Source organism: Gracilinanus agilis, chromosome 4, assembly GCF_016433145.1.
Source record: "Gracilinanus agilis isolate LMUSP501 chromosome 4, AgileGrace, whole genome shotgun sequence".
Taxonomy (NCBI): Eukaryota; Metazoa; Chordata; class Mammalia; order Didelphimorphia; family Didelphidae; genus Gracilinanus; species Gracilinanus agilis.
The window spans coordinates 507474745-507487772 of record NC_058133.1 but is presented as its reverse complement, the minus strand read 5'-3'; the positions used below and the strand labels follow the sequence as shown (position 1 = coordinate 507487772).

At 40.0% G+C, this 13028-nt stretch overlaps 1 protein-coding gene across 1 annotated transcript; it reads right to left on the bottom strand.

Moving 5' to 3' along the window:
• Positions 1-253: 253 nt before the first annotated feature.
• Positions 254-11630, bottom strand: TRA2B (transformer 2 beta homolog). The gene is made up of 8 exons (XM_044673186.1): positions 11498-11630; positions 10048-10210; positions 9117-9305; positions 7169-7284; positions 4822-4905; positions 2810-2869; positions 1774-1847; positions 254-1242 (listed from the first exon to the last, which is right to left on the bottom strand). The coding sequence occupies exons 2-8, from the start codon at positions 10078-10080 to the stop codon at positions 1232-1234; spliced, it is 567 nt and encodes a 188-aa protein (XP_044529121.1). The 5' UTR covers positions 10081-10210; positions 11498-11630; the 3' UTR covers positions 254-1231.
• Positions 11631-13028: the final 1398 nt, after the last annotated feature.

The window sequence follows — 13028 nt, the reverse complement described above, 5'->3', positions numbered from 1 at the left end:
GGACAGGTTTATAAAAGACCAATGGTGGAAGCCATGATAGCAAAACAGTAGCCACCACTTCATTTTTCTTAAACCATCAAAACCCAGACCCAGTGGAATTACTCATTGGCTAATTGGGGGGAGGGAGGGATGGGAAGAGGGGAGGGAAAGAACATGAATATGTAACCATGGAAAAATATTCTAAATCAATTAAATAAAAAACCATCAATAATGGAATTTTTTTTAGGCAAACTGAGATCACCACCAACTTATCTTTTTAATTAACAGTTTATTTAAACAGTTCTCAAAACAGTCGAGTGAATCAGGCCTCCTTTGGTAAGCAAAAGATCTTCAAATCATTTTTGAAATTTAACAGGCAAGTCTTCAGGTTCACTCATTAAACTGTCTAAGTGTTCCTTTCTCCCACCTTTTCTGAAGCACCCATTTTTATTGTAATCTAAAGCCAGAAAATTAAGATTACATTTGTGGTGGAATGTTCTGTTATTTATGGAAAATTGGAAGCTCAACACATCCCCACCTTCAGAACAGTCCCAACAAGGAAGATGGGCCTTCTTCAAGGCCTCATCAGGTTGTAACTCTCCTTTCCTCACTGGCTATTTTGCACAGATTACATAAAGGCTTGACAAACAACATTCAGACAAGCATTAAGCAATTGCTGGATAGAAATACCTTTAGTTTCTAATACTAGTAATACAGAGTTACACAGTATTATTTATAATTGTAACACTCAGTTGTAGATAGATTAAGTATGGTGCTCTCTAAATGGCAAGGGTGAAAGGGCATCTGACTTTTATTTTCCACAGACTAATCTGAAAATTGTTTTCCTAAGCATTGATGTAGTGAAAAGAAAAGTAGAAATCAAACTGTTTATTGTTGGTTTACCATTTGGAGGCATTTTACATAAATGTCAAATCTTCAGGTTACCCTGGATTCAGTAGAAAAACCTTTTAAATGAAGTTTTTGTACAATAGAAACTTCTCAGCAGTCAAAATTTAGACTGTAAAAAAATACATGCAAAACATACTTCTCTGAAAACACTTAACTTTGAACAAAGCACCAAACTACACAAATGCAGAATGAAAACAGCATTTCAACTCCACCAAAAGTAGTCTTCATAAAAGGTGTAAAAGTCACCTATTCACTAGGCACTGTTCACTTTTAAACAGGAGACAATAAAAAAGTATTGTCCACAAAACAAAATCTTATTTCAGAAATCCACCATCTTCATGCTTTAATAGCGACCTGTCCCAAACACACACAAAAAAGGGAGAAGTACAAATATTAATGCTTATCTCATCGAAATAATCATCAACCCAGGCCCCTCTCCCTTTAGTCCTGACTGACACTATACAACTGGGTCATTTAGTCTGTTTCTCATATTTCCCCCAGGTACAAATAGGTTCAGAAATAAGTACCTTTTCTGGGATGGTCTGGGCTTGGAAAAAATAACTGTTATATTTCTTTTACAATTAATGGTTTTCATTTTTATCACCCCAGGTTCCTCCTAATACTTTTTAAGGCAAAACCAACTATCCTGGTATCTACTAAAAACACCACCATTTAAATGTGCCTGTCAAACAAACGGCACAAAGGCTTGTGATGGCTTGGGTTTGGAGACTATAAATATTAAAACTGGTAAGAGGTAACCGTTTCTGATTTGGAAAGCATGGCTCATCATATTGTGTGTACGGGGAAAAACAACCTGGGACCCCCCAGGAAGGCCTACCAGTTTTGAATTGTTACTCAAAAGCAAACCAAATATTCTTCACTTACGAGGTGAATAAGATCGAGATCGAGACCGTGACCTGTAGCCCCCACGACTGTAATATGGGGATGGTGATCGCCTCCTATAAATGAATGAAAGAAAAGTGATTAAACCCCCACCACAAACAATGACTCCCTAAGTTAGCTTGTAGGGAGTACTTGGGCAATGATAGTTTGTGAATGAAACCAATCCAACTATGGAATGTTTTCCAGGAACCTGAACTTGCTCCTAGGACTCAGTAGAGGGTCAGAGCATAATGGCATGGTCCCCACCCCTGGGAGACAGCTCACTTTTCCAAATGTGATTTAAGACTTACTAGAAGGTCCATTTCTATTGTCCCTGTCCAATCATGGTCCTAACTATACTTAAACATTTTGTTGCAGATCCCCCCAAAACTGTCCAAACTGGACTCTGACAAACACCACCGACAACCTCACTTCAATAACTCAGAACACCCAATTCTCAAAACAAAAATGAGGGTCAAGGGAAGGGCAGTATGGAGAGTCTCTTTTAAACCACCTCACCCCTTCCTCTTTTTGCAAAGCAAGCCATTGGCCTAGTAGAGGTGGGTATCTAAAATAACTGAGAATTACACCCAGCTTGAATTTCCAAGGTGGTGTTTGTCTATTGGAAATGAGGTGCTAATGACAGGAACTACATAAACTGCACCCAGGATGTGTAGAGGGGGAATGGAAATCAAGGCTCCAAGCAGAGGGAAAACCAGCCATACTTGAAAGAGGTCAACCTTCAAGTTGCCCTGCAGTGCCACTTTTATCTGTCTCAATGAATACCTTGTGATTTCACACCAAAAAATTTAAAACATTTTTTTTTCAACATCTAGTTAACTTCTTGGAAATTGGCCTTAATATGGCACTACAAAGAGGTTCACTTCGCATGTCTTATTCATTTGGTCTCAATATACATATTCTTACAAAGTATTTACTAGCATAAACGTTGCATGGAGGACCCTTTGGTCTGACCAAGCTCGGTTTGAGCACCATCATCATCAGAGGCCTTCCAACACTAAGTCCTCGCCTAGCATACCTGTAAATCTGATCCCTGTCTTGGGCAGCTCTCCACCCTCCTCCTCCTCCACCTCCTCCTCTGTGAAGACAGAAGCAAAAGACTTTTTTGCAGTTTGGTTTGTTGAGTTATAAGTGTATTAGATGACATTTAATAGCAGACACAAACATCATATAATCCCAGCATTGGACCTCAGCGGCCCTCTAGTTCAACCAACAGCCTTGAATAAGCATCAACTCTACTGTCACCACCGCCACAGCCGAAGCTCAAAGAACTCCAGTAAGGGGCAACCCGCTCCCTCCCCTTAGAAGCCCTTGTTGTTTGTGAGGTATTCCTTCCACCAAGCTTACATTTGCCTCTGTGACTTCCACCCGTGCTCCTAGACTTGGGGCCAACAGAACATATCTAATAGCTTTTCCATATGACACCCTTTAAAAATACTTGTAATTACAACAGCAATCATGGCTTAAGTTATCTTTTCCAGGCTAATAATCGCAAAGCATAAATTAAAGCTGCTCCACCCTTCCAAATTGTTATGAATGCTGGAAAGCAAAGAGGCTCCTGGTGGCCACCACTGGGCACAATCCCTTACACTGCAAACCAAATCATATTAAACGAACAATGCTCCTCAAACATTCAACAACATCTTGTGGTGTTTATAAATTAAGTGCTAACAATATAGCCCGGCACGCACCCTCCCAAACCAAGCTTCTAAAGTGGCAGGCCTTAGTTGAGATTCATAGATGACATTAAAAGAACAGCCGATAGAATGGGCTACTGTAAAAGATTCAGCTGGCTTCTAAAGTTCAAAATGTTATGTATACAAAATAAAGCTCTGTGTGTATATTCAATCATGTACAACTGCACCCATAAGTAACTAACCTTTGGCTACCCGACAACACAGGCCTCTTCAGGACTGAAGTTAGGACCTGTTAATTCCTTGGATCCCATCCCCACTTTCATTTTCTCTCTCTCCACCACAACCCCTTTATCTCAGGATGTTGGTGGGTATTAGAAGAATTCTTTCCATTTGAAAATGTTCAAGTTCCTAACTTAAAAGGCTCAAGTTTCTCTTTCTTAAAATAAGTTAAGAGGCCAAACTGTACACCTAGAGCTTATAGATGCTTTCTGTCAATGGCTTTCTCTGAGGGAGGAAAAGGATCTTCAGACATACTGAACAGGTTTATTACAAAAAAGCCCTTTCCTATTTGTGGCAAGAAAGGCACCCCAGAAAATTCTCAAAATGTGATCTTCTGGACTAGTTTATGGGCGCTAACAACACAGTATTATGACTTTTCTTCAGTTTTGGTTCCCTTTAATCAATAGAATAAATAAGACTTTTTCTCTGTCCCTATTCCTTCTGGTCCTTGGGAGACGGGGAAGGCTATATAAGAACAGACGAGGCTAGTATGTGGCCCATGGTTAAGTTCCAAGGGCTTTTGCCCTACTGTATTGGTTAATGGACTCAAGTGGTCCAATTATGCATTTCAAGGATTCAGTTCTACCTGTCCACTTTATTTTAAATTACTACAGAGTATTTGGTTAAGTTTACCTGATGTTTAAACAAATTTTTTAAAAGTTTGTGACACATTGTAACTACTTATTCATGGGGTGTTCTGCAGTTCATTTTCTACATGTTGTCCATATAAACTGACTATATCCACATGCCTGTGACAAGGAGTTAATCAATGAACATACTGCCTTGGAATTGAGATGAAATCTCTATGGCCCTAGATTTCTTAAAACATGTAACTTGTCTAATAAAGGCAGCATGGCTTAACTTGAGTGTAAGCAATTAAATGACATTAGTCTTGAAAGTTCTGTGAAACCTGGGAAAGGTACAAATATTTGCCTTTAGATTTCAAATGCTAAGTCCAAAAGCCGTTTGCACCAAAATAACTTTGTTAGAATGATTTTTAAACAAGCAAGTCTACCAAAGAATCATTATAGATAATTCAAGAGTTGTAAATTTCCTTTAGTGTCACAGAGAATCAAAAGAGTATCCGAACAACCTGAACATTCAGACCTCTTACCTGTAGGATCTGCTATAATAGTCACGATCATCATAACCTCGATCGTAGCCTCGATCATAGTAATCTCGACGGCGGGAACTGCCACTAGACAAGAACATAAAACAAGAAGTTAATTTCTGGCTACTCAAAAAACCTGTTTCCATACCTGGATGACATATGTAAAGCAGTAACATTTTATCAGAATTAAAACCTTGTGCAAAAATTGTAGCAAACTAATCAGGAAGATTTATTCTGAAAAGAGATGGAGGAGGAGTTTAATGCAAATTCCTGGCAAAATCCAACCCTTAATCTGCATATAGGCCATGATAGAAAAACCACCAAAATCTTAATGGTATATAATCTGAGTTTGCCTATGATCTAAATAACCTATAGATACTATATAATTACATAAGTACTATGAATATATAATACTATGACTTAAAAAGTATAAACTAAGCTATAATAATTCTTCAGTAATGAGATTTTTTTAAAATTGGGGGAGGGGAGGTATGAACACAGGGGCCCCCAATAGTGGGGCTGTGGCAGACAATACAATTTAGGATTATTGCCTATACACTAAGACCTGTAGCCTGGATACTGATATTTCCTTATATTGCTCAGTCATATTTTTTCCCCTTAAAAAAAAAAATCACCTTCCCACTTTAGAACCAATACTGTGTATTGGCTCTAAGGCAAGAAGAGGGTTAAGCAATGGGGTTAAGTGTCTTGCCCAGGGTCACACAGATAGGAAGTTTGAGGCCAGATTTGAACCCTGAATCTCTTGCCTCCGGGCCTGCTTTTCAATCCAAAGTCCCTCAAGGGGAATGACTGAACAAATTGTGGTACATGTTGATGACAGAATACAATTATTGTGCTGAAAGGAATGATAAACAGGAGGATTTCAGAAAGAGCCAGAAAGATCTCCATGAACTGATGCAAGTGAAATAAGCAGGACCAGGAGAACATTGTACACAGTAACTGAAAGGCTGGAGGCAGTTTAATCTGACGCTTATTTATTCCTTGTTAAGGTAGGGATAGGAAGGAGGATAGAAACTAGTAGTTAGGGATAGATAGGAGATCTATTAATATATTTCTAATATCTAAATAACTCCCCCAAAACTGCTCCTCATGGAGCTTCTTTGTCTACATAGGTAGATACCACCTACTAAAGATATTAAATTTCTAACTTACTAACCTAAGCTAAAACTATGAACTTTAAACAGATATAGTAAACGCCTAAAGTTACTTATATGAAATCTTCAAAGAAGTTGAAGTAGGTTCTCTCTCGAGTTAGAGAAGAACCAGGCCATCTCACAGTTAAGTCTCTCTTTATTCCCATCCAACTGTCACCCCAGTGGCCAAAAAATTGCTCTTCAGCTCCCCCTCTGGTTCAGAGGGGAAAAGCTCTCAGTCAACATTCCGTTTAGTATGAATCTCCTCTCAAATAAATGATAGTAGGTCTCTTAAAGAGCCCCCAACAAACTGTTTGCCCCTCTCTTAAAGGGGACAGCGGAAAAATCTCAACCCCTTTCTCTGATCTAAACCCCTGCTCCTAATGAAACTAAATAAATCCTTATCACAACATTTCCCCCTGATTGGTTGGGAAGAATATCCTTCCCCAATGAATCTTACCAAACTACACTATTATATATTCTATACTAGAAACAGGGAGAATTAAAGATAGGAAGGAAGAAAGTAAAACATCTTGCAAAATGCAAGTCACACATTACACAGATATTTAGTTACAAAAAATATCATCTAAAAATAAAAAAATAAACTATAATTTAAAAAACCCCTAAAGATATTAACTCAAATTCAACTTAAGTTACTATGTAAAAACCCTTGCAATAATATCACATACACATTATATACATAATACTTTGCTACTAATTAGCAATACAATAATCTAGGACAATTCTGGGGGACTTTGGGAAAACATTATTAAAAAATTTTTTTAAAAATAAAAGGCAGAGAGACATTAATAGCTGGAGCTTAACAGGGAAGATAGATGCATGTGGCTATGTAGCTTTTATTGGTTGCCTCTTTTTACTATCTAACATGTACCGTAAGAGGCAAAAATAACAGCCACAGATCTCCACAGCATTAAAAGGCTTACAAAGGGTCTTCAATTGTCACATTAAAGGAGGGTCTCCAAAGCTCATTTGTAACCACTTCAGAGTTCAGAGGCGAGCATGCTTGACAGCAGCAGGGGAACTGCTAACTGAAGATTTTAAGACTAATTACTGCTTCTGAACTGGGGCAGGCTCTCAGTTGAACCAGATCCCTAAGCCCAGAGATAGTTGAGAGTAAACTAGAATTCATTTTTTCCCTCCATGGTGGTTTCTGAATAGTGCAAAGAATCACTTACTAAGTAGGTCTTCCCATGTAGATTCCAGGAGTTGGGGTGTGGGGCCTTTTTGTTATAGAAAAATCCACTCTGATTCTCCGTCCATCCAGTTCCATTCCATTGGCACGCTCCTTAGCCTTTAAAACACAGAGGAAATGATTTGTTTTTTTTTGGGGGGGGGGGGGGAAGGGAGGAGTTGACCCATGCAACACTTGAACCCAAGCTCAGTGGTTTCCCTTGTACCAAGCCGTATCCTAATCCATCCTCTTTCCAAGGTAGCCTTTGGAAAGATTTAACAGAGATCATGTGTAGAGAATGCACTAATGGAAGTATGAGTTGCCACCAAGATTATTCTTTCTTTTTGACCCGGACTTGTGATTTTCGTGACAAAAATTGCTATGGGGGTGGCTTAAGTAGTTTCATATGGTTAAAAGGCCAGCATAAAACTAGTCAGATCTCAGTTCAAATCTTGCCTCTGACACTTCCTAATGAAGCTGGCTATTCTGTACTGATCACACTTTCTTTTATACATCAGATGTATTACAAAAATGCCCAGTGACTTATCCAAAGTCACACAACTAAATAACTTGGAAAACTAAGACCTGAACCTAGAGGCACCATGACAGACAGACATCAATTGATCAAGGAACAGGTGGGATAACTTGGAAAATAATGCATTCCAGAGTAAGGGAACTAAAATTTCTTTGTATTTATATTATATTTATTATTATAGTATTTATATTAGATGGCAAGTGGAGATATCATACTGTAAAAATATTACTCAGCCCCCTAGAAATTAAAAAAAATTTTTTAATAACAATTAATAGTAAAGATAAATGCACCTGTGGCCATCAACTGCCCCCCCTGGATCACTGCGGCACCCACTTTGGGAATCACTGCTCTAAAGAGTACTTTTCAGGGATAGGCAGAAGGGACAAAAAGACCACCTCTTCTTGTTCATGTGTTAAAAAGCTTCCATTAAGACTCCCTGTCCTGAAAGTCTTCTCAAACTCTTGGCAGGCTTGGGAATAGGGCTCTTTCCCACTGAATGCAAAATGAGTTTGGGTTACCATAAGGCCTCATGAATATTCTACCTTTCCTTCCCCAGAATCTTGAGGATATGTAAATATATAAATCTTATATTTACACATGATCAAAATGAGCCTAACTCTAACAAAGCTTTTAATATGGCTTACTTTATAAAATTTGCTTGGCACTTAAATCCCACCTGAATTTTCTAACTAGTCTTAGTTCTGAGAATCTTTGGGGGGGAGGGAGGGCACCCAAGGGTGGGGGGTGAGGGGTCTTGGTGGTGGCTCGGATTACCTTTTAAGGATGTTTGTTTATTGCATTGGATTGCAGGTATGTGTATCAAATATAACTTTGAAAAATGGAATTACTCTCATATTGGAAGTTAGAAGTTAGAGTTAGAAGGCCAGTATACAAAATCCAACTCCCTAGACAAGCAAACAAATTAATAGGTTTTTTTTGGTAATAAATGTGTTCCAGAGTCTCAATTTTAGATAAGGTTGAAACAAAACTAGACTCTAGCCCCAGTTCTTGTCATTAACTGTGAGATGCTTACTTTGGGGTCTCCAATTTGTAAATGAAGACATTCTTGATTTGTTTTTAATGGCTTTCAAATGTTTGCTTGACCACATCCCTTGACCAAATTGTTTCATTTTCAGATACATTAGTTTCTTTTCTGAAAGATGGTCATTGACCAGTAATCTTCAACCCGGGAAATGCACTTCTATATTTACTTTGTATATATAGTACACCCAACCCAATAACAAATGTACGGTCCCCTCTGGTAGGGTGCACGTTCTTCAAGGGCAAACTTCAGACTAAAGGATCCCCCACACATCATGTATGGGATGCACCTTTCTGGTAGAAAGTCCTCCTCCTACTCTATCAAGCACCAAAAGACACCCAAAACACCCCAGTGTAGGTGGTTGTTCCTACTTACTTCCTTGGCGTCATCCACATTCTCAAAGTAGACAAAGGCAAACCCCCGAGAGCGCCGTGACTGCTGGTCATACACAATGGACACATCTGCAATTGGGCCGTATTTGGAAAATACTTCTCTGAGGTCCCTCTCTGTGGTGTACAGACTCAGTCCAAACACCCCGAGACAACAGTTGGGATCAGGATTGGCCTATAATTAAAAATAAAAAGAACTCAGAAATAGCCTTGAAAAGTCTTAAAGAAGAGCACAAAAGAACCACAACTAAAAAGGTATCAGATCTTCAGACTGTAGCTGGGAAGATGGGCACCAAAATCTTTTCTTGATTTTGGAATTTGGTCTGTTATTGTCATGAATCATCATCAATAAGCTTAGGATAATTTTAACACACAAGTGGTTCAAGACTGGAGTGTATGTGCAAAAGAAATGCCAGGAGGTGCTTGTTCTTCGAACTTTGGGGAATGGCTATTGTCAAATGGAATTTCAATCTAAATATTTAACAAACTCACTTAGTTTGCACAGTCTAAGGGAGCACAGCAAAAAAGATGAATGGTCAAAATGTCAGACTTGATCATATCATTCTGCACCATAATGAGCGTGCATTCATTGTGCCCTTTACCAACGGATCCCTACATCATTTTGTTTTCAAGCTGGACACTTTGTATTTCTAGAGAATATTCAGTTGCCAAGTACCCCAGCGTATCAAGATATCCTCAATGATAAAAGCCTGAAGTAGTTACTATTCAAATACCAGACTCCATAATTCTCCAAACTTGAAACATTCTCTTCTTTTTGCTGCCAACCCAACACTCTATGGACCAAGGTCAACCAAACACAAATCAATGGGAAAAATAACCCAAGAAACCACAGATCTGTTGCCAAATAATTTTAGGCAGCCTAAATCTGAACAAGGAAACTGGTGTGCTTTGCTTACCCGATTCCCCACGTGACGCCTGCGGGTAGACATTGGAGAGTGACTGTGGCTGTGTCGCCTTCGGTATTCTCGACTGTATGACCTGCTCCGTGAGCGTCTGTGAGAGCGGGACCGAGACCGTGATCTAGTGTAATGCCTTCGGGAACTTCTTCTGGATCTCGATCTGCAGGACAAATTTTTTGTCGTTATGATCAATCAAATGCTGTCTTTAACCCCCCACCCTCCCAAGGCATGGCTGGTGTTTTGTAGAGTCACCATCATTGGAAGGGGATAGAACAAAGCCAAACAGTCCACAATAGGAGAAACACAAAGTACTATGTGAAGTAACATTGTCTGAGATAGATGGGAGGATGAGGAATTGGGAAATGATCACCATGAGATATTTTTAGCAGGTAATAGGGCAAACGAAGGGTTTGGGGCAAGAGACGATGATACCCATACACAATGGATTATCTGGTAATAATGTACAAGGACTGCAGAGAACAGTGAATAAACCCAGGAAGGCTGGTCAGAAAGCAATTCTAATAACTGTCTCCTATGTGGCAATGAGGGTTCTAGATTGGTGAAGTAGCAACAGGAATACTAAGGAGACAGGAGAAAGAGTCAAAAAAGTAGGTATGATTATCAGTAGCATCTTAGGAAATATTGGGAGACCTTAAGGGGTCAGCAAAGTCTAATGCCAGTGAAGCAAAGGTGGTCACTAGTAGTCAGTGAACAGTTACAGTACATCACAGTGTGGACAGAAGAACAGATTCCAAGGGGGTGAGAAAACAAACCGCTGAAGAATGATTTTTTAAAATTAGAGGTTAACAGGAAGCGAGATGAATAGTTTGTAAGGGTCAAATGCTTTTTTATAAATGGAGGCAGCAAACGGAAGGGATCATTGATTTAAAGCTGTAAGGAAGCTTAGAATAGACTAGAGGTGGATCCCCCTTCATTTTATTTTAGGAAGAGGACTGAAGCTCAAAGGTTCTGTGACTTGCCCAAAGTCACAAAGGTAGTGGCAGGGCAAGGATGAGAACCCAGGGCATTCAGACGCCAAGTCCACTGCACAATCTCTTATGACACACTGCCTCAAAATGGGCCTCTAAGAGACTAAAGTTACAGGAGAGATGACTGACCTGCCTTGGTAAGGAATCAGAAACACCTGTTTGGAGGGAAGAGGCACAAAATGATACTGAAAAGCTTTGAGGTAGGATGGTTGCCACCTGTGATGATAGAAGCCAAGGCAAAGTTTGGGACTCGAGGAACAAGGAGATTGCTCAGCAATCCCTGTTGGATGAAGCCAGCTTTTCAAAGAGCAGTTAGTTCCCGATGAAGTTATAAAGCAAAAAATCATCATGGATCAAATCAGTATCATTTTCTTTCTCTACTGAGATTCAGCAGCCTATGCAATCCAACCCCCACCCCATCCCTTCTAGAATACCCTCCAAGCTCAGGGCTCACTCACCTAGACTCAGACCTGGACCTTGACTTGGATCTGGAACGCCGGGAATCTTCCTTAGAACGTGACCTTGCAGGGGTGTGCCTCGCGGATTTCCCAGATCCATGGGCACTCCCACTTCTGGAAGCGGAACGGGATTCCTAAGTGCAGATTTGTCAAGTTTAATTTGTGCCCTTTCTGGAAGGCCAATGAAATCTAAACAAGCTGCAGTGAAACACTGTGGTAGACTGACCCCCTTGCCCTTCCAAAGAGGTTCCAGAAACACCTGCTCAGTAGCTACTCGAGGTTGTTTGGAAGCCATCTCTCTATCTAGTTTGTTTTAATTTTTTCCAACTAGGGGTGAATACATTATCCCATCAACCCCTTCTGTTTCACCTAGATCCAACTGTGACCAGAGCTTGCCTAAGCCTTCCACTGGAAGGGGCACTGAATGGGGGTGGAGGGAAAAGAATCAAAGCAAGAGAATAATTATGTAAAACCAAAAGATTAAAAGAAAAAAGGCTTTTGGGCAGAGTTTGTTCCCCAAATAGGGGTCAGGTTGAATCAAGGAAAGGAAGTGCCTATGTGCCCCGTAAATTCTGCGAGTCAAAACAATCTGTGGCTAGACTCTGGTTTGGGTCAGAGAACTCAGAAAATCTGTATAACTTGGGAAATTTTTTGCTTTATTTCTCAGAGGAAATGGTTTTTGAGAAACTATAATCACATCTAACTAAAAAACTAAAGGGGATGATACAAACCCCCTCCATCTGGTATATCCCTCAGTGACTGACTGTAATGGAAGTAGAAACCCTTTTAGAACACACAAAAGGCTGAGTGAGTGAGAGTGAGAGAGAGAGAGAAAGAAAAGCCCATTTTAGGGGAGCTTGAGTCAGAGCTAACTATAGCCCTGGTAAATGGGAGTAGAAACCCTTTTAGAACACACAAAAGGCTGAGTGAGTGATAGAGTGAGAGTGAGAAAGAGAGAAAAGCCCATTCTAGGGGAGCTTGAGTCAGAGCTAGCTATAGCCCTGGTACTACACATGATGGCAACGCTAAGGATCCAAATGTAGACAGGCAAGCCTATTCCCAAAGGCAGCAGGATCAGAAAACCCAATGGCACTGGGTAATGGTGGATGGAGCTTTACTTCGAGAAGAAATGATAACAGCCTAAGGATCAACGAGCCCCTCTGCCATCATGGAGATGGGCCAAGGAAGAAGTGAAACACGAGTGGAGTCATGGCCAGATGAAGTTGTGGCTGATGAACTGGAATAAGTCAGCCTATCCAATCAGAACCTGGAGTGGAGCAAAAAGACAAAGAGGTGACGAGAAGACCAAAAGCATTGATTCTGTAACCAGCCAGAGCAACCAGCGTACAAATCAGAGAACAAGACTAATAGCTCAGTGAAAGAGACAAGGACACTTGTGTCAACTTATGGGGCGATTCCAAATAGGTTAATTGAGGGTGCAGAGAAAGATTAATAGAATCAACAGGGAGAAAACCTAATATACTACTCTAATATATGGTGGCAAGATAGCTTTTCTATTAGGGCTGGAAGA

Coding starts and splice junctions, on each gene's coding strand:
- TRA2B (XM_044673186.1), bottom strand. CDS start 10,080: ATGTCTACCCGCAGGCGTCACGTGGGGAATCGG. Junction 9,306..10,047: donor GGCGTCACGTGGGGAATCGG/GTAAGCAAAGCA, acceptor TTTTAATTATAG/GCCAATCCTGATCCCAACTG. Junction 4,906..7,168: donor TACATGGGAAGACCTACTTA/GTAAGTGATTCT, acceptor GTTCTTGTCTAG/TGGCAGTTCCCGCCGTCGAG.